The sequence below is a fragment of the Haliaeetus albicilla genome, chromosome 15 (assembly GCF_947461875.1).
Source record: "Haliaeetus albicilla chromosome 15, bHalAlb1.1, whole genome shotgun sequence".
NCBI lineage: Eukaryota > Metazoa > Chordata > Aves > Accipitriformes > Accipitridae > Haliaeetus > Haliaeetus albicilla.
Window position 1 is genome coordinate 20,127,982 of NC_091497.1, and position 21,995 is coordinate 20,149,976.

At 43.9% G+C, this 21,995-nt stretch overlaps 1 protein-coding gene across 1 annotated transcript; it reads right to left on the reverse strand.

The window, feature by feature from the left end:
- Positions 1-3,465: 3,465 nt before the first annotated feature.
- KLF5 (KLF transcription factor 5) lies at positions 3,466-21,744 on the reverse strand. Its single transcript, XM_069802569.1, has 4 exons — positions 21,284-21,744; positions 18,403-19,273; positions 17,213-17,272; positions 3,466-5,428 (listed from the first exon to the last, which is right to left on the reverse strand). The coding sequence occupies exons 1-4, from the start codon at positions 21,524-21,526 to the stop codon at positions 5,250-5,252; spliced, it is 1,353 nt and encodes a 450-aa protein (XP_069658670.1). The 5' UTR covers positions 21,527-21,744; the 3' UTR covers positions 3,466-5,249.
- Between the last annotated feature and the right edge of the window lie 251 nt (positions 21,745-21,995).

The following is a 21,995-nucleotide window of genomic DNA, read 5'->3' on the forward strand; positions in this document are numbered from 1 at the left end:
CACACTGGGTGCAAAAGTTGTTACGCACGTAGTAATAGAATGTACTATATATTGACACAAGCACTGGGCATAAAGAAAAAAAGGAAGTTTGCCCCGGCTATACAACACAACACAGGGAGACTGGCAGAAAGTAAACAAGCCGCGCTGTCGTTCTTTATGCCACGAATTAAAGCCTGAGTTAGGTGAGATGGGTGCCCCAGCCGGGAGCAGGCAGAAGCAGGGGCAGCTCTGGCCCCAGCCCGCCAGCGGCAGCGGGCTGGTGGGGTGGGAAGGAGCAACAGCAGCACCTGGGGCTGTGCGAGCGATGGGAAACGCGAATTAAGCCCGAGACTGATGGGCAGCAGGAACGGGGCCGGGGAGAGACGAGGAAGGAAGAGTGCGGCTAAGGACGGAGGAAGTCTGCTTTGGCAAGGTACACCTGAGACCTCATTTCAGGATGCTGTCTGCTACCACCTGCACAGGCTGTCCTGCAGAAATAACTCACATGTTTAACCTGCATAGCTGAAGAGCTACTCACTTTTTCAGTGTGAATTTGCTCTGTTTCTGCAATATAACTGCCCTTCCCTCTCCCCACAGCTCGCTCTCTCGCCCCCTCAAATTTGGAAGACTTCAAAATAAAGAAATAATCTTCTCCTTGGAAACAGAAATTCATTGTTGCGTTTCTTCCTCAGTATAGTACGCATGGGGGGGAAAACCATTAAATTTCCCCAGCTGTTTGGAAATTTGGTGTGGAAACACGGAGGCACCCATTTTCTCCTCCCCCCTCCACTCCTCAGCTAAGCTGCGGAGCTCGCTGCCGTGACATGTCGTCAAAAGCAAGTATTTGCCAGGATTAAGAATTGAACTGAATATGCAAACGAACACGCGCGCGTGCGCACACACGTGCCAAAATATATTTGCATACATATTTATATATAAACAGTAGCTATTTTTAAAAAGCACAATAACAACATCAAAGAAATCTCAGGAGTCATGGCACTCTTCGTTTGCCGCAGAGGGGCCTTCGCTCACCGTAGACAGACCGGACTCTGCCTGGTCAGCCAGAGGTTTCTCCAGTGGCCTGTGTCAGCTCAAATCTCAAATCCCAAAGAAGCAGCATTGCTGAGGGTGCTAGAAACACAGCAGATGACAACAATAACCTCATGGTTAGTAGTGGAGGAGAAGAGGAATAAGGAAACACAAGCAAAGTATGTGAGTCGCTTTATTAAAAGCATACCCATCGCGCTGCTTCTGCTACTTAGAGTGGCCAATAAATTCCCTCTGTCCTAATACACTCGAAGTGCCAGGATGCATTATTCAGCACATGAGTAATTCACCGCATTCTTTCGGATAATAGTCAGTTGCTGAGCCGGATTCTCTTTCATGAAGGTCAACAGCAACACCACTATTGTAGTTGTAGAGCATGGCAGAACCTCGTGGCACCGTACCGACCAGATTAAAACAAGGATCCGTGCAAGGATCCCGTGTAATGAAGGCCACAAGGTTCCCATGTGGGCAGAGAGGCACTTCTGTGGAGGATCAGGCCCTAAAGTCACATTGAAAACCACAGGAAGGAGTTCGGCACCCAGTCAAGAGGAGGACTAGTTGTTCACGTGGCCACCTGAAAAGCCAGTTGGCCAACTGGAGTTTCCCTCTTCGTGTGGAATGATAATTTGGGTGCTGAAGGATAATTGGAGAGTTGAATTTGATGGTGGCCTCAGTACCTTAGGGAACTCTGCGCCAACTGCTCTAAACGAACCGAGCAGGGGCTACGGTGACGCTACTTTTTCTTGCAGGTTTTGAGATCAGCCATGCAGTGGAACTACTGCATTAATACCACATGTCACGGACATAGCGCTTGCCAGTGAAGAAAGCTCCTCTACCTTCGGTTTTGTAATGTATTCTGGTGCACGGGTCTACTGTGCCTGTCTCTGTTTGGATTAGGTTAAACGCTCCTGAAGTAGATGGGCCTAATTACGGCCTTTCATTCAAGATTAATATGAAGCCATTAAGCTGGTTTATGCAACCAGGTAGCTGAGCAATAGAAACATCTAAAACAAGTATGAGGCAACGTTGGAGGCTGAAACCATGCAATCAGCAGGCTTTCGTTGTGAAAAGGCATGGGAAACGCAGAACCGAGCGCTGCCTTCATCTACGGACGTGAGACAAAACACAGGATGAGAGAAGGTTCACTGCGAAAGACTGGAAGGAGCTACCAAACCCGCCACTGGTCCAACCCCAAATCGGCAGGCTGAGCTAAACAGGGAGGCTTGCGGCTCCGAGCGCCCCGTGCCGCTGCTGTTACTCACTTCACCCTGCGCTCAGCAAAATAAGCTCTGGTAGCTCTTTCGCAGTGACAGCACATGAATAATTGCCCAATTCCTTGCCAGCTTCCCCTCCAAGCAGAAACGCTCCGAAGGAACTCGGGCGTTTTTCCTAATGGCTGGATCAGAACCGGGTAATGCCGCAGCAACGCGTCTGGGAGTTCTCTTCTCCCTGTTCTCCAAAACACTGCTCTGATGTTTGTGGTTGTGCAGTTAGGTGAGACGCAGGCAGATTTTCTTGATAATTAACTAGGCCTCCATTGACTTTGTTAATGCTATCCTAAGTATTTTTTAAAAAGAGGGATTAGCTGTCGTGGGAGAGGCTAATTAAGAGAGAAAAAGAAATTGAAGAAAAATTGAAGTTAGGTTTTAAGGCAAGAACAGAGAAATTCAAGAAAGGATTTAGGAGCTGGAGTTTACAGGGCAACAACTAACTGAATTTTGAATAAATTGATAGTTGATTTAATTGGCTGATTATAATTTAGTAGTATATATTTAAACTGACTCTTTTATTGGTTTTAAGGTAGATTTCTTTTTAAAAAGCTCTGTGTGCCTCTTTTCTTTAAGCTTAGAGGAAAGAACAAGAAGACAGATGTAACCCCCAGATCTGAACATACACATCCACTCAAATTTTACAATTGAGCCATACTCCCATCTCCCAAGAGGAAAGATACTGAAAAGGAGACACTGTTGGGGAGGACGACACACGACTGCATAGCACTACTATGGGACCTTCCTGTCTTTCTAGGGCATGAAAGGACATTTGGGGGAGAAACTTCTATTGGGCAACACTGTAGATGAGCATGAATAGGTTTTACCCATTTTGAAAGTGGGAGAGAATTTGTATACTTCTTCTATGCACCCAACAGGTACCTTTAATTTACAGTCACGCTACTGTGGATGGACAATTGCAGCCATTTTCAGGCTACTGTACATTTCCTTTAACATTCTGATGGCAGAAAAGCACCATCCCTTATCCCTTCACATTTATTATTTTCATCAGGGTAGGATGCAGAAGTGCCAGGTAGCTTCCAAAGCAACAACCCCTGCTGTGAAGAACAGACATTCCTAGCTTAATATTGCTATGATTTCCAGCTCCCAGTGCAAAACCACAGAACTTTCATTGTCAGGAGCTACAGAGAGCGTGCGGCACGCACACACACACATTAGGCACTTTGTTTTATTTTGCAAAAAAAAAAAAAAAAAAAGAGTCTTTATATATAAACCATTTCATTCTCTCTCAAAACATTCTACAACTATACAGCTGTTTGCTCCGTCATTTGCATAGGAAATACCACAATACAAAAATAAGGTAGGGGGGAGGCAAAAGAAGCAAAACAGCAACCAATTTATGCATGTGTTTCCACGTATAAACATTTGAAGCCTTACAAAATTATTTACATCGTTTGTCAACTATTTACATTAAGAGCAACATTTCTAACTATAACAAACAAAACTATAATTTATCAAGTATATGTAAAATTGTCTTAAAAAAAAAAAAAGTCTATCATATACCACAAATAAATAAAGACAAACAACAGTTTTAACAAAGCTAGGTTTTCCTGCAAGACCCCTTTTTGGTATTTTGATTGTCTATTCTAGCCTTTGGTTGACAGCTTAATGTTACGGCTTGTGAAGTCCAGACACTTATTAGGTTGGTTTGGTTTTCTCCTGTTGTCTGGCCAAATCCTACACGGTCTAACCTCTTCTTTGGCCCTTCATCTACTATTTCAAGGCTGAGCACGGTGGATCAAAGTCATTGTTAGCATAAAAGGGCACCACTTCATTGACTTCAGTGGAGTTTCAGCTACTTTTGTCAGCAGTAAATTTTTCCTTGCATGTGTCAATCTGAACAGTGGATTAACTAAACTGCACTGTAATTTTAAATGAAATTACTGTATCCTTTACCTTCTACTAAATTACATGCAATATCCACGTGAAACTAGATCATACTGGTGCTGAACCAGCTTAACATGTCTGTGTATGAAAATTGCATCCTAAATCCTTCTTTTTAAAGTGATACTAAGTTTAGCTTATAGTAAGAGGTTTAACATTCTGTGTTCTTTGTAACTATCCCCGTTATTTAAGCTTCCCACATTGACTTTACAGTTCGTTCTAGTTGTTTTGCCCTTTTAAGCAATTTGAAAACAAAATCCTGCTTTGAATATTCAGTGCACACTGTTTTGAGTTAACAGGTACAAAATATCTGGATGCTTAGCTCATTTGTCTTAAGAAAAATGAAGCTAAGTTGGTACTGTTTTGAGAGGTATTTAAATAACTTTTTTGTAAATGTGCCATGTTATCAAATGTAAAACAACTGCTTTTTTCAGATGATTCTTAGAAAACTTTTGTATTAAACCTAAAAAGCTGATTTGCATATTTACAAAATCTTTGTCATAGCAAACATGCAACATACAGAACAAAATGTTTTGTTCTATGGCTGTTTATGAATTTTTCTACGTAGTTTTATCTCCACAGAACGACTTAACATTTTAAAAACCCCCACAAGTACTAAGTATGTCCAGTAAAAACCTGACAGATTACAATTCATGGCTTTTCCACTGCGTTCATTCATCTGCAGCCTCTCATTAATTTGTTTACTAAACATTGTCACAATAATGACAGTGCTTTGGTCAAAACACCGCAAGAGAAAAAAAAATTTATAAAGCTGCAATGTGTCAAGACATAATACTTGTAAAGAGATGAAACCTGCCGACTAAAGCCATATACATCATGAAAGCAAACAAACGACCAAACACTCTGGTATTGTGATACAGTGTTTTCCCTTTTTCTGCATAAATATACAAAATATACATTTCCAGTTTCTTTTGAGATTTCTTTTAAATGGCTAGCCCATACTCGAAAAATTAAACTAATTTCAGTTGTATGTCGAGAGTCAATAGGAAATTGCATAGATACAAAACAGCCTCAACGCAAGTCCAGCTTTTAGTTCTGATGCCTCTTCATGTGGAGAGCCAGGTGATCGGAGCGGGAGAAGCTGCGATTGCAGACAGCACACTGGAAGGGCTTTGCCCCCGTGTGCTTCCTGTAGTGGCGTGTTAATTCATCCGAGCGAGCAAATCTCCAGTCGCAGCCTTCCCAGGTGCACTTGTACGGTTTCTCACCTGAAAGAGAGCACAGAGAAATGAGACTGTCAGCTGTCACTCTTTGGGAGAAAACTGATGCGAGATCACATTGAATGGCATTGCTCTTCAATTTAAAGAAGAAATAAATGACAAAACAGAAGCTGACGTTCCCCAATTACTCACAGCTCTATTCAGTATGCCCCAAACTAACAGCTCCTTTGTTTTTTCAGCAATTTTGCTCTTGAATCTGTGATTTAATACCTCAGTAAAACCTAACAAACTTTCAAACATACAAATTGGAGACAGCAATGGTACAGAAATGCAGAGGTAAAAAACCTGCATGAGACTGAAATAGGCTCCCTTACACTCATCTCAGTATGAGGGAGTAGGAAAAAAAGAGCAGTCTCACATGACAATCCGGCCTAGTTTGTAACTTACACTTGCACCTTTTAAAGATGGGTAAATTAAGTTATACAGAGCTTTTTTTAAGAGGTCTGAAATGGGAAGGAAGATTTCTAAAAAGATTCTTTTTAGTGTGCAAATCAGTTCAAGAGCTTCTGATGTGTGAAGAGAGAAGCACAGTGTGTTACAAACACAACGAGGATAGTATTTTCTAAAATGTCAGAGGCAATAAAAACTCGCAGTATCCTGGTTTGGGCTAGCTATATATAGGAGAAAGCACTTAAAAGACCAAAGCACCCGTTTTCAGAATTGAATGTCTGCAGTCAGGTGCTTAGAAAGCTGTATTTTAGAGGTGGCAAGTGTTTGCTGTCTCCATCAGTCTATACTGTCACAGCGGGAGCATGGTGTCTCTGAAAACTTCATGTGTTGCAGAAGCTCTGAATAGAACTTTGAAATATCCAGCTAGTCTTGAATACACTGGCCCAAGCACCCAAAATATCTGCATTCATCCATTTTAGAACTATAAATGGAGTATCTTAAGCATGTCTATAATTTATAGATTTGTTTGTTGAAATGGGAGAAACATGAAGCCACTGGCCACAAAGCCAAGATGGCTTCTGTGTGAAACCAGAACTTTAAGCATGTACATACACCTGCTCAGGAGCTGGTACGGACATGATGTCACCATACAAGCAAGCTTCGTATAAATAAAGAGGCTACGATTACCTATTTATAGGCTGTTGGTTGACAGAAACACCTTTCAGTTGGGAGAGTCGATTGCTATCTATATCCTTTATATTAACTTGACCCATTTGGCAAAACCAAAAAGAAACCAGAGTTTATCAAAGCACTCGGCAGTAGCTTCATCTGGACCAGAATCAGACCAAGGCCAAGATTTCCAAAAAGTCCTTCTGAACACATCTTAAAGATCTTCTCTCTCCATTGGTCTCAGACCTTTACCCTCACAGTCTCAACCCTACAGCACTGTGGAGTGGCTCCTACTTTTCCCTGTTTTACCATCACACAAGCACGCAGGAGGACAGAAGCTAGAATCCTGCTATCAGACTGTTCTGCACCAGTTATGCAGAGCACACCGTTTGAGAAGCTCAAAATCATTACTTCAGAGATGCTAATTTATCATTCAGATGAAATTATGAAACTGGTTTTGTCTGGGAGTTTCTACTGCTTCTTCTGATCAACTAACTAGTAACTTTCCATCCACTGCTAAGAGCAGAATCAGCCCTTTGCTCACAATGGGGACGTGACTTCATGTTGGCAGCAGTGTCACAAGCAGAAGCAGACCTCTACAAGAAAAACTAACCACCCAACCAACCAACCACCTCTTTGCATAAACGACGACTGGGATTTATTGAAATCACAGTGGAAACATATCATCCTTTAAGAAAAACAAACTTAGAGCCTGGCATCACCTCTCACAGAGTTCAAAATTATTTGGTGGATGGCAAATCAGAACACAAATCATTACAACTTTCTATCATAGCTGAATTTACTCTGCCTGATACTGATTGAAGACTGGAATGATCTAATATATATGACTCTTTTTTTTCTCCATGCAACATATACTATCGGTTAAAACACAGATTTCATTCAAACCCAATGCGTAAAGCTTTTCTAACATCCATGAAGCCAGTTGAGATAACACATTTGGTCTTCACAGCAGAATGACAGGAAAGATCGCTATTCAGCGAGGATCTTTTGCACTATATACATCATTTTCAATGTATTTAAACTGGGTTATTAATGCAGTCTGTAAAAGACTGTATTGCTGATCCACAAGCATATCACCAGGGAGATCTTCCGTGAACACTTTGTGTTAAAACACACGTGCACACATGGAGGTTGCACAAAAGCATTACTCCTGCATTTGAAGCACCTTAACTTAAAGCCAGCGTATTTCTTTCTTTTTCTCCTTTCTTTCCCCTCTTCCCCCATATTACCTTCAAACTCTTCTTTAAAAACTTTCACTTAAAACTGTCACGCTAAACTCGCAATCTTGTGATCTGCCCACCCTAACTGCCCAGAGAGAGAGCATGTATATGGTCAGCCCTCTGTATACTCAAACGCCTATCCATTTTGCAGAATTACATGGGCAATGAGAGAAATGGTGAAGAGGCTGGGCAAATAGCACTTATTGAACAAAAGCCTAAGAGTATCCAGACCGAACAAGACCAGAATGTGGACCAGGAGATTGAAATCACAGTTTCCAAACCTGCCACTGAGGAGGTATGAAGTATATGAAACTTCACTGTAAACTACACTGTACTGAAATAGCACTCTCAAAGTTGTCCTGCATACTGACTGTACCTGTACCTGACTCTGTTTGAGTCCAAACAAAACTGCTGCCCCCCATTAAAACTTTTTTCTAACCTGCGAGCAGCATCAGCAGGTGATTTGAAGGCTTCTGGCATACGAGCTGCCAGCAGTTGGGGCAGCGGTGAACCTCGTGCCTTGCTGGGTGCTACAGCTTCCAAGTCAACACTGAATCCAATGGCCATCAAACTCCAGGGGACCCAGCTTCCCAGAGACACTATCTAGAAACTTACGCCACTGTTACAGCCACTTCAATGCATGCCACAGCCACGAATCCCCCTCCTGCAACAGCTCAGGGGAAAAGCTAGGCAGCGCCATGCAGAACGGCACTGCTTCTCCTTGCCGGCCAACTTCTGCAGACCTGAGCTAAACGGAGCAGTGCTCAGGGGATGTGCAGAGGGGAACGAGCTGGTGCCTTACACAGATTGTTTTAACAGTGTTACTTTTATGTACTGGAAATTAAAGCCAGAACGCTGCTTTTAACCCCTGCTTTGGCCAACAGTGAGAACTGGAAAATGTATTTTTAGCGCCAATGTAGAGGCCCAGATTATTTTGAATAAATCCTAGGGGTAAAATACTGAATATCTATGTTTGTAATGCTAGTTTCCGTTGGAAAGTTCTATTTAAGAACTGAATCAATTTCAAATGTTTTCCCTTTGGGCAGGGAGGAAGGGGGGCAAGAAAAAGAAGGTGGAGATTATTTTCACTCCTTTAAAGAAAGCAGAGGAACAACTAGCTGCTAGTATTTTCTCTCTCTCAACCTATACACATGCTTTTTGTCATTTAGCAGAAATAAGAATTTGGTTCAAGTTCCTGCAGCAAGGGAAAAAGAGCCTCACGTTACTTATTTTCTGAGGTGATCCTACTCCTTTGCTATGCTGACTTTAAAGCACTGAGAAATCTGGGGTTGAAGATTTATTTTAAAAAAAGCAGGTATACACAACAAGGGACACTGAACCCTTTATCCACTGTTTTCATTGGCTACATAGTAATGTAAGATTTGTTTACTTTAATGATTGTGCGAAATACAGTAGCTGTAAAGTTTCAGAAATACTTGGTTTTCCTCCAGCAATTTAGGGCTTCTATAGGGTGTTAAACCAAGAATGCCACTGGTCATCAAATACGAAGGCAGTACGGCTTGGTTACTGGAACACGATTGTGGTATCAAACAGATATTTCACTGTAAAAGCAAGAAAACAGCTAACTCCTCCACTTCAGGGGAGCTTCCACGGGATTTGTTAGAATGTCAACACTGTTCAACTAAAACACCATGGAGGAAGCTGGTACCGATTTCCAGCCAAATAGCACACTCCAAACCTTTCTTCCCAAGCCAGAAATATTATACACAGCACTTCTGGGAAACAGAACTGCTTTCCTTTAAATTATACTTCAACAGGATAGGGATTTCATAAGTTTAATTGGATTTCTGCATAACCTCCTTCCAGTATCATTGATTTAAAATATTTTGCTAGGCTTATACATCACAAAATATATTTTTAAGTTCTTGAGCTTTTAATAGGTATCCATTCTCCAGTTTAAAAAAAAGTACATTTGTGGAGCATGAGAAACAGACTTGTACTTCAGCACAGAAATTTTAAGCCCTAATGTTTAGTTTGGAAGCTCTTTTACAGACAGCACCTAGCAAGAGATAAGGGAGTTTAACCTGAAAGGAGACTATTTTGCTTGCAATGTATCTGTCTGTTAAAAAAAATGATTTACAATGCTGTGAGATTGCAAGGATGTCAAAAAACTGTCGGGATATCCACATATAACATGCTAACCTAACCAGTCACTTCAACAGATAAAACTATCCCAAGGTAGATCCCAAGGTTTGGGATCCTTGTTGGTACTGCAAGAGAACGGTCTGGACCCGTGAGGCACACTGTGTTGGCTCTTCTCCCTTTAATTTATCTTCTTAGGATTTAGTCATGTCAAAATGCACCGATTGCTTTCCTAACATTAATTCTAGCCACTGGCAGTGACTGTCATGATTCCCTGACATGCTGTAGCCTCAAATTTTTAGAAAAAATAAGAACAAATGAAATGTTTTTTCTCTGTTTTAGTTTGTCTGAAATAGCTTTCCTCTAGTTCATAGCATCATGGTTTTAAACTCTGGTCTCTTCCAGGCTGACTGGAACTGAAAGTGGTTGCTTGGGTGTATGTCTACACTCATTCAAAAGTTTTTAGCTCCCAACGTTTACCTAAAATTAGACCTTCCTTCCGCCATTGACTAAGTGCTGTAGTTGTTGTTACAAGCAGCTTGTTGGTTGGGTTTTTGCCCTTTTTTGAAACAGTGGGGTTTTTTAGAGAAAGAGCAGAAAGCTGACATTTCAAAATAAAAAATCCCTCAGGTGTTTAAAAGCTCTTTAGTGCACTGAAATTCTCGGTTGTCCATGACAGAGATGGATCAGAGGGCTGACAGTATGCAAGGTAAGTCCAGCTTATTTTGTGACAAAATAAATTTAGTTCTTGAAACATCCAGCCCACCAATGATATGAATGTTTAACTTACGCTGCACATTTTAAAATGTGATAAAGCCTCTGCCTAGTATAGTAATGGCTAGAGGGTGACCATTTAAGTACTACTTCACAAGGAAACATTTTAAGGAATCCTGTAACAGATAGCTGTTGCGCTTCGTAAGTCCGATCACTGATAAATCAAGGAGTATTTGATCTCTCTCTAACAAAAGTGTGAACAGGAAAAATGATAACTGACTGGTAAGCAAAGAGGACAGTCAAAAGAGTTGTGCATTGTTCACTTTCCGACTACAGAGGTGCAGAAGGCATTATCTTCTCAGAGCTCCCACCAGTGCCTGAAGTACTCTTATTTTGCTAAGTGTTGTCTTACGCAGTTCAAGGATTACTGGGGAATCTTGACTGGCCTGTGCAATGGTTTATTTTCTTTCTGGTGTAACATTCTGTCTTAACAGAGGTGGTCTCTATTCAAGGAGATATGCAAACAAAGAGGAAAGGAATTTTTTTTTTAAGTAGGTTTATAAGAAATCCATGCCATCTGGGGTGCACGGCTGTGTCTACACATCCTGTGCTGAAGAACACATTTCCTCAACTATGCCTGTGGTGCAAGAACAGCTCTCTAGCTCTCACACCAATAACCCTGGCACTTGTACAGTCAGATAAGAGGTGCTCTTAAAATGGAATTTATTAAACACGTACTGTAGACTTCCAGATTTCCATCTACCGTATGCACACACACACACACAAAACCCTGAAAGCAATACATTAAAGCTATTTTAACTCAAAGCGAAGCACTGTACACTTGCCAAAATCAAAGGTTTTAATATGTCCTTAATCAGAGTTGTTAGAGATCACCGAATATAAATAATGCAGCCTGACAGGACAGGAATGCTGCTACCAAGATACTCAGACTAAACTAGGACATTACTTAAATGTTTCTAATCTTTCACCAATGGGAGGTGCAGGTCATCTAACAAACAACAAACAACACACTACCCTGGAACCAGGAGTCAATCGTCCCAGTCAAGCTCAGAAATTAATTACAATAAGGAATGTCTAATCAAATAATGGAAAGTTTTAATCACCGGCAATTGCTGTGAATCTTGGGACTATATTAGCCTATGTAGGGCGGTCTCAAAATGAACTATATTTAAAGCCGGTCTCTTAGGTCAACAGTTTCCTTATCAGGAATCAAATATCCTGGAACTGAAGTTTAATCCTCTCAGGGAGCAATTGACAGAAACAACAGGTTTTTTTAAGCTTTCATGCTTAGAGGGACTTTCTAGGCTTTTAATCAGAAAGAAAATATTAGGCTTTTCTTTTCAGTATCTAAAAATCTAACAGGAGTACCCCTCACCTGACACCTTGGAATTTAATTCCCGCTTCATAAAAATTGCGTGCTGGATGCTGATGTGAATGACCAGCAATATTTAATTAAAATTTAGGTTTATGTTGCTAAGATTTCACCCCCTTTTGAGCAACACATTTAAACATGTCTCATTTAGGTTATGACTACAGATAAAGAACTGGATCAATTAATTCCAAGGTCTGCGATCATTCACAAAGTGTTTAAAAAAAAAAAAAGCATTCTTTTCCCTTAAACTGTGGTTTGCACAGGAAAATAATGTACTTCCATTTCTCACAGGCAACTAATGGATTTAGCAGAATTCATAAATAAAAGATACCAACATATTCTCCAGCAGCATCTAGCAACGCTGCACTTTAATGCACTTTGTCAACAGTTTTATTTAACTCTCCTCCATTTTTCCTTATTGACTCTATCAATGATGGCCACTTACTGACACCTCCTTAAAGTATCATCTGTGCGGCTGACTCATCTAACACGTTAAAGCAGCAGAATCTGCACAGAAATATTACTTAATAGCTATTTTCATGGTGCAAAGATTTTTCCAGGATGAGGTTTGCTACGTACAAAGAAGGCTGCAACCACGAGCAAGGCAGAGTCTTTTGGAGCCTCCGTTCTCCACTTGTACACCATGAGTGAAATCCCTCACCTGAGTCTCAGGATGATTTGAGTCAACACATGTTTTCGTATGCTGCTTTTTTTCCAGCAGGAGTCCAACTACTACTTGTCTTCCCTTTTGAACAACGGGCGTCCTGAATTCCCAGGCAATTCTATATGGTACCACCTTTTTTAAAAAGCATCTGTCTACAGCTATGGTAAACTCGGAGTGCCAAGTCCTATGGACTGCTGAAGTCTATCTCACACAACTGGTTCTAATTCTGGTGTACCATCAGAGCCTAATTCTGGATCTATTGAGGCAGAGATCTAAAATAAAATAAAATGTTTAACACCTTGAGGAACCGCACAAGTCAGCAGCTGTCCCATGCCTACATAAACATTTGAAATAACTAGGGACGGTGGAAGTATTTTGAGTGCATCTCATTTAGAGAAATGCCATTTCTCTCGAGTTATCTCGGCTTCCACTTCCCATCACCAAATACAAACTAGATCTATAGATAGAGATGAAATAGTTCTGCAGTTAATGCTAGAAACTATTAATGGCAAGCCCACCATGTGACCAGTTGACAAGCCTGTACAAAGACTCTGTATACGGAAAACCAACATGCAGCTGGAAAATGTTCTCAATGTGCATGCCTTGATGTGTTCAAAACAATGACAGATTTTCCTCTTAAAACCATACACAATTCTGAAGTGTGCAGCTGTTTGCAGAAATAATAGAAAAGCCTGGAGCCAGCGGCTCTTCTGCAGTGTTACAGGTAGGGTACAGGTAGGGTATTCCAGGTGCCTGCATATCAAAGGCTTAACTTCCACAGTCCAAATCTTTAACGTATAAAGAGATCTAACAGGGTAAGTTACAGGACTGCTGCTTCTAAAGGATTACTTAATATATAGGTATATACTCAGATGACAGAAAAGGAACCGAATTACGTTTATTCACAACACACAAGTAACTGCTTTTCACTGACATTTGGCACAGTTTTCAAGTTGGACGTACAGCTGTTATGCCAGAGCCTTAAGGTGGTTTTACTGCTGGACAGCCTGCAATAAATGCATAACCCCCTCCCCCATTATATACCGTAGTTGCACAATGCCGGTTATGAGACAAAACTTGTTCCATGACTAACAGGTAAAATTATTTTAAAAGAAAATCCCTGCTTTAAAAGGTCAAAAAAATCCAATCCGTTTTGAGAGATGTTCCAACAGGTACTTTAGCACACTGAATCCCATTTTACCTGTTTCAGGAACAACTAATACAGAGTTAAGATACCATCCTGAAGTGTTTTAAGGTATTAAAATGTACCAAACATCTGCTCCAGAACTGCATGGAGATGGGTACAATATGTTCTGTATCTTTGCAGCATTCCAATCTTTGTTCATGTTCAATTTTTGGGTTACCAGTTTACCAACAACTAGAATTTACTTCATAATTTACAAATGCTAAAGCATTACCTAGAGAAAGAAAAACATGTGCTTGCTTCAGCAACTGGTACAAATACATTAACTTTGCTTAGCTCTTTACGTAAATGCTGGATTCCTAATCAACAGCAAAAGTCGAGTGTAATTACATTAAATCGGAATAACTATACCAGCTTATACCACCTGATTTGGTGTAAGGTAAACACCTTGAGAACACCTAAGAAGAAAAATGTAAGGGATTTTCCTCTTGCCCATTTCCTATAGTTTTATTTAAATGTAATTTATAAAGTCTGACTGTGTTCATATCTGAATTGAAAAAAAGACTACAGCCTACATTCCACCTATCAAAAATAACATTTCCCTTAGGTTTGCTCTCAAAAAACATCTCTTAAACCCAGTGAAAGCCTTTCAGAAGAGAAAGGCTGCTAAATAAATACTGTGAAAAGGCTGAGATTTTCCAATACAAAAGGAAAACCATAAGGTCTGTCTTGACTTTTAATGGCAGACAAACTTTGCTGCAGGCTCTTTTATTTTAAGATGACAGATTGCTGAGAAGGGCGGGGACTGGTTGGGATGAGACAGAGACTGCAGCCAATTTTAAAAGGTATTGTTAAGAAACTAAGAATAAGGAGAAAACAACTTCAGTGGTCCATGATTACTAAAGAACGGGTTTAGCCAGATAAACAGGTCTGCTATCCCTGAAGGGATTTTAAAGAATATCACACACAACTTTATTAAAATGGATTACGTGACACTTGCTTTAGACTTTGAAGGTAAAAGCTTCACAAAGTCCTTTAAAAAAAACCCACAAAAAACCCAAAGCTTACTAGTGCTGTATGAACTCATAGTTCTGGGGGATGGGATGCACAGAGGCACACACCCAATTTAGCCCTCGGCATCGAGCCCTTTTCTTTGGAGATCAATAGCGAGATTCCCCCGCACTCCTGCAGGAGCTCTGCAACTTCACAGGTTTCCCTGAGTTTGCACCCATTTACTTTAACATTCATTTAATCGATTTACGGTACTGGGTAAGTCAGAGATCTTGCTCGTAATACAAATTTCAACCATATGTTAAGACAGAGATCAGAATCGGTGCTGGAAATCTTCAAGTATTATGTGAATATTCAAGAGAGTTAAACTAATGCAAACTCTGAAATAATGCAGGTAACAGGATATGGACTCACATTCTTGCATGTAATGCACGTTTTAGACAGTTTATCCCTTCATTCACCTCCCCAGAAGACCCTTTGTATTACAGACCTGCTTAAGTTCACTAGATTTTTATCTAAAACAACATTCTTGTTTCCATGAATACATCAGCTCCTCTGACCTTTGCACATTTATCCACATTTCTAAGGTGAAATATCTATAGGTAAAAAAGTGAAGGCAACAATAAACATTAGTGACCCTAAGCAATATATATTAGCTATGTGGTACGTATTTCTGTGCACCCAAGTATTAACTTTATAAACCCTGAAGTCATTGCTACTCAAGGTACAAAAAAGATATAAATTGATTTAAAAAAGCAAAAGTGTACGTTTCAAATGCTGACTATGTAATGTTCATTTTTAGGCTAAAGCTTTGCTTTTATCTCTCTTCCCAGTTATTGTATAATAGCAAGTGAGATATTTAAAACTGGTATTTAGTTGCTGGCTAAAGTGCGTAAGTGGAAATCACACGCTCTTAAATTTACAGATTATTTATTAGAGCAATGGGATTATACTCTCTGACATTATTCAGGTTTATAGCCTCATGAAAATATTCCTTTCTTACAAAGCTGACTGCTAATGAGTGATTATATATATGTATCAAAAATATTTTAACAGTGTTCTTGTTTAGTCTATTACTAATGCAAAGCAATAATCTTTGTATGGTTGCTTTTAATTTTTTACTGCGACTGCAACACAGATAACTCTCTCATTTATCAAAACAAAATTTCCATAGTAACATTTAGCCTGGAGATACTCAATTTCGTTACGATAATCCAACGATCTATTCAAAATAGTTGCTGAAGAGAAGGCCTTGTTCCCATAGAGACAGTGAAACATTTTGTTAGATCATAGCTCATGCTAAGTTTTGTTTTGACTTTTGGTTTAAACTTAGGTGAAACCCCATTACTTGAACGGCACAGCCGAAGCGCTGACAGCCTGCTTCAATAAGCGAGTTGCTTGAACTGTGACTTGTGTTTTGCTATGAATTGAGGTCCATGCATAAAAGAGCTGGGGTTCATACTCACTTTTAAAAAACAGGAATTGCAGCCCTCTAATTTGATTTCTTTACAAAATCAGCCATGTGCTTTTCACTGATTTAGCATGACCAGTTCTGTACTGCCCTAAATAGTTTCAGGTGTAGTATTGGTGAGCTACTGTTTTTCTCCCCATCTCCCTCTCTCCTCCTTCCCCCTGCCTCAGCAGGTGAATGCTTAGGAAGAGCATCTAGGGTGGTTCTACCGCCCAGCTGCTGTCCTCTACACGCATGGCTCCTGCGCTCACACACAAGCAACACTGTCCCCAGCTCCACTCCACGCGGGCCCATGAACGGGACTGCCTCTGTAGCTGCAGGCAGAATTTGACTGAGGTACAAAAGACAAGTGTGACACACTGACACTTTTAATTTCCTCCATTTTAATGTCTTTCACTGACAAAAAATTGAAATTATGTCTTTTTTTAAAAAAATAAATACATAGAACCACTTGTCTTGAAAAAAAAAAAAAATAAAGCACACTTAATGCTAAGGACAAAGGAAATGGAGATATCTTGGGAGTTTTCATGATGTTTCTGAAAAATGCTAAGATTAAATAATTCTAACAGGTCAAAGAGAAAGCCGAAACCAGAAAATTCTACCTATTTAGATAAATCTTGAAAACTGTAGCATGTTTACTACACTCAATTCATTATTCAAGGGGAAAAAAAGGCCCCCCCTTTTTTTTTAACACTTTATGGCATTTAAGATTGAAAAGGAAAGTTTCAATCTGTTTCATTCTTAGCTATTTTGAGTTCTATATTATAAATGGTTTAACAAAACTGCAACAAGAATAAAACTGATTTTTCTTGTCACTGACCAAATCTTAAGTTTTTCTTAGCTGAACTGCCAGCCTGAACCCACAGAACTCTACAGAAAACAGGGAGAAGATGGCAGATCAAACATGCTTGCTTTCTCAGAAAATGTGTAAGCCATGAATGAAGAAGAGACAGTGGGAGAGTGAGTACATACCCGTGTGAGTTCTCAGGTGCGCTTTTAAGTGAGAAGACTTTGTATAAACTTTCGTGCAGCCTAAAACAAAACAAAACAAAACAAAAAAGCAGAGAGGCATTTCAGTAGGGAGAACAGGAATGCTCCACGTTACGTTTAAACTTCCTCACTCAGTGCTGGGGTACTATCTGGAAACATTTAAGTTTACTACCTTCTGGCACCATCATCACTTAGAAGTAAAATTTGATATAGAAAGCTCCTAGGGATATGCCGCTTTACATAGAAAAGAGAAAAATGCCTACGTTTCTGGTAGACTTACTACCTTGTAATGTAGTATAGACCAATAGCTGCTACAATCTATGTGCAGTAACACCTGCTACCTAACTTAACAACTGAGAGGGGGAGTATATTTTTTTTTAAAAGTTTCTAGAGGATTTGATCAAGCCAGACTCGGTGTCATCGTCACCCAGAGCTCAGCATAACTCTTCCACTGAGCATTTACCATACGGCACACCGAACGGGTGATACACTGCTGAGAGTTATGTTGGTAAAGGGGGAGATCAACCACGAGCAGCAATTTGTCTCCGTGCTCGGATGAGTGTAAGCGCCTTGTATCTGGGACCATATACTACACGGAGGCACAGTTTATAGTCTGGTCCCTCTTCCCCTTCAGTGTAGGAGAAGGAGAGGCTGGAAGGGAACAATCTGTGGACAATTTTCAGAGGTGGCTTTAATGGATTTATGTGGGCAGCTGAATCCCCTGTTCATAACAGGGAAGATACAGCCATGGCCTCGGCTACCGGGAGCTGAAACGGTTCTTTCAGTGCCAGCAGATTCAAACTGAGCCTCTGCTCCATCACAGGTATTGGAAAAGCGAGAGCAGGAGCTGCACTGTCACACTGAATTACATCAGAGAAGGCCATCGGGGTTTTTTTCTATGGATTACAAGTTTTGTAACACGGTAAAATGAGCTCAGGTGTTTAGGAGAATTACAAATGACAGGAAGAAAAGGGTACATATTTTTTTAAAGCATGTGAAAGTGTGCCACACAAAATAAAAAAACAAAGAAGAGAAATTCTACTTTGACAAGAAATTACTTGCTTCTCCCTAGGTGTAGAGTACAGCTAAAGAAAACCACTTGTACCTCATCCATGATTATTCACACTTTTTTCTATTGCAAGAGCTGGGACTTTCTGGCCCAGATTGCTTACCGGGATAGTCACAGTAGTGAATACGTCTTTTCTCCAAATCTGGGTTACTTCTCCTGTTGTATCTGACTGGTTGGATGTTCTGGGGGGTTATGGGCAGAGTCGCTGGTAAATTCGGATTGTGAATTGCCAGCTTGGAAGCTATAGTTGCGGCATATGACGGAGGAGGGGTTAAATTCTGTAGCATCTCTGCTTGTCTGTCTGGACTTCCAGGCTCTGAGCTTGGGGGCGAAGGAGGGAAATAAGTGGCCTGCTGCTGCAGAAACTGGTTTGGCATGGTGTAGGTGCAGGGGGGGATGCCCTGGAACTGTTTCATTGCAGTCTGTGGAACAGCCGAGGAGAGCGTGTTAAGGCCCGCCATGGCTGACGGCATGGAGACATTGTTAAGGGAGTCCATCACGGCTGCCTGAGTAGTAGTGTTGGGCATATCTAAATCCGGTGAGCTCAAGAGCTGATATAACTGGCCTTGCTGGGGCGTGACGGAAAGATGAACATCTGGAGTAGGAAGCTCCTGCTTGATGAAAATGTTGTTCACATCAGGAGTTTGGTGAGAGCTGAAGATGCTGGTAAATTCGGGGAGGGCCTGAGTAGGGGCGGGGGCAGGGGCAGTAGTTTCGCTCTGGTGACTGAAGATGGTGACCGGCTCTGTCTTGATGTGGGTTACACAGGGTCTCTGAGATTTGTACAGGCCAGTTCTCAGGTGGCTAATGTCAGGGAGGAAGACGTTCATGTTGATGCTGTAAGGCAACCCTTCGCTGTCAGTGAAAAACTGGTCTACAACCGAGGCACTGTCTCTTCTGTATTTCTTATGTTCAGGGATGACGGGAACGGGTGGGAGCTGAGGTGCCAGGTATTTCTCCATTTCACATCTTGTCTACAAAAGCAAAACAGACCGTAATCCACATGATTTGTTACCAACTAAGAAAGACGATGGCATGCGAGTCGCGGGAGGCTTTGGAAATAAAAGGCAATACTGTTCAGCCAGCCGCAAGCTACCTACGGAGGAAGTTATAAACATTCACGCTAATGAAAACCTGTCCTTTATAATCGGCACGCTAATCAACATCATCAAGGACAAGGAGATAAAGTCATGGCACAAGTTGTTCACGCAGAGCAAGCATTAAGATCGATCTGATGTTTCAGCTTACGACAAACTTTTCATCTTTTGTGCCTACAAGACAGCATGAGGCACAGATGACAGGCGCTGTGCCTAATCTGCAGATCTCCGGCTCTGGAATTCACTGCTTTAGCAGGGTGACTGCCTATCTGTTTCACCCGCTTCTCTTTGAAATGCTAACTTTAAAAGCCACATCCTCAGCTGGCTATTTGAATGCTAATACTTCAAGTAATGTTTTTATATATATATTTTCTACACTTCCAGGATTTTTCATCCTTAAAAGAAAGGTATCTGATTGGAAATACGACACCAAAGTGTAAAGGTATAAATAATACCGAATAAAAAGAAGACGGGTTGACTGCATCAGACTATCCTTTGTGTAAAGTGTCTCTGGGACTACACTTAGAAGAAAAAAAAAAAAAGTCTATGCAGTGCGTAATAGGCTAGTAGCGTGATAAACATGTCCCTGTCCATGCCTCGGTCCTAGGAGAGCTCTTTAATTACTGGGAAATCATTCTCTTAGCATAGTGGTGTGAGGGAATCCGTGGGTGGCTGGAGCCCGATACATTACTGGTACAGTCATCGGCAAAACATTTATCACGCACTCTCCACTGGGCAAATGCTACATTCCCCCCTGCCCCGTCAAGAGAGCGCTCATACCAGACCCGTTTAGCACCCCGCAAGAGAAAGCAGCTGACGAGCTGCAACTCTGCCCGAAAGTGGATTTTAGGACCCTTCTTCAAAGACCCCCGGTAAACACCACAAACAAACACAGCCGCCTTCCCGTCCCTTTGATCTGGATCTGCCCCGACATGCCAGGCTACTTTTTCCAGCTCTTGTTTACGAGCCGAGGGCAGCTCGCTTTGAAGGCGGGAGTTATTTATTCGCTGGGGAAGGCACCGCCGAAACGCAGCGCCCGCCGGACCGGACCGCTGCCCGGCACCGGGGGCTGCCCGGGACCCCCGTCCCCGTCGCCCCGACCCCGGGGGCTGGGGGAGGCCGGCGCCTCCGAGGGGCGCCCGCCGCGGCCCCCCGGCCGCTGGGAGCCGCCTCTGGAGCGAGCACCGTCCGCGGGCCGAAGCCCGGCTGCGGTCGGCGCCTTCCCGCTTTTAGCTCCTCCAGCTGTTTGCCTGTGGATCCGCTCCCAAACAGCCTCCTGGGACGGGCAGAAAGTCCCGGGAAGTCCCCCCCTCGCCCGGTGTGTCGTGTCTCCCCCCCCCCCGAACATGACTCCCTGCGTGGGCGAGAAGGACAGGCGGCCGCTCTAATTCTGCCGCCGGGCAAGTGCAAAGGCAGCAGCTGTAGCTTTCAACACACCCGCGGGGGCAGCCCTGCTCCCCCCCCCCGTCCCCGTCCCCCCAGCCCCGGGACGGCCCGTCAGCCGCCGCCGGAGCCCGCGCCCCGCCTCAGCGCCGGCCGCCTCAGCCGCGCCCCGGGCCGCCTGACCGCGCTCCGCCGGCGGGAAGGCGGGAGCCGTTCCCGCTCCGCGGCCCTCCGCACAGGCGGGCTGGGCGGGGGGCGGCCCGCTCCCCCTCACAACACACGCACACGAGCCCCGCCGCCGCCGCCGCCGCCGCCGCCGCCGCCGCCGCCTCAGCCCCGCACCTCGGGGTCCGCTGCCCTCGCCCCGCGGCCCGGCCCCACCCAGTCCCGCCCGCCCGCTCCTCAGCGGCCGCTCCCCGGCCGGGCGGCCCCGCCGCGGGAGAGGGGCGATGGCCGGTGGGCCGTGAGGGAAAGGGGAGGGCGGGGGGGGCGGCCGCCGCCTACCTGCACCATCTCCTCCGCCGGCAGGGTCGCGCCGCCGCCCCCGCCGCCGCCCCCCGGGTGCTGCTGCTGCTGCTGCTGGGGCGGCGGCGGCGGCGGCTGCTGCTGCTGCTGCTTCAGGTCCTCTCCGGGGAAGATCGCTGCCTCCCTGGCCCCCAGCACGGGCTTGAGCTGCGCGAACACCGGCTCCTCGGGCTGCTGCACGGGACCCAGGCGGGCGCTCATGGTCAGCACCCTGGTAGCCATGAGGCAGGCTGGCGGCGGCGGCGGCGGCGCGGACGGGCTGCCCGCCCCGGCGCAGGGCGACTGGCCCGGGGGCGGCTCCGGGCGGGCGGCGGCGACTCGGTGCGCTCACTCCCCAGGAGCCCCGGCCCGAGAGCGCATCCACTGCGGTGTCGTCAGTGCCTCCGCCTGTACCTGGCCACGGGTATCTACCCGGTGACACACGCCCGCCTCTATTTCACCCTACTCCACCCCCGGCCCCCCCCCTACACCCCACCAAGCCCCGGCGAAGGGGGCCGGCCCTGCGGGCTGCCCTGCCTACGGGGAGCGCGGGCGGCTCCTCCCCGCGGCGCGCCCAGCCCGGGGGAGCGCGGCGGCGGCGGCGGCGGCGGCGGCGGCGGAGCGGGGTGGCCGGATCCCGGCCCCGGCCCCGGCCCCGGCCCCGGCCCCGGGCGGGCGGGCGGCGAGGCGCGGCCGGCCGCCGGGCTGCCCC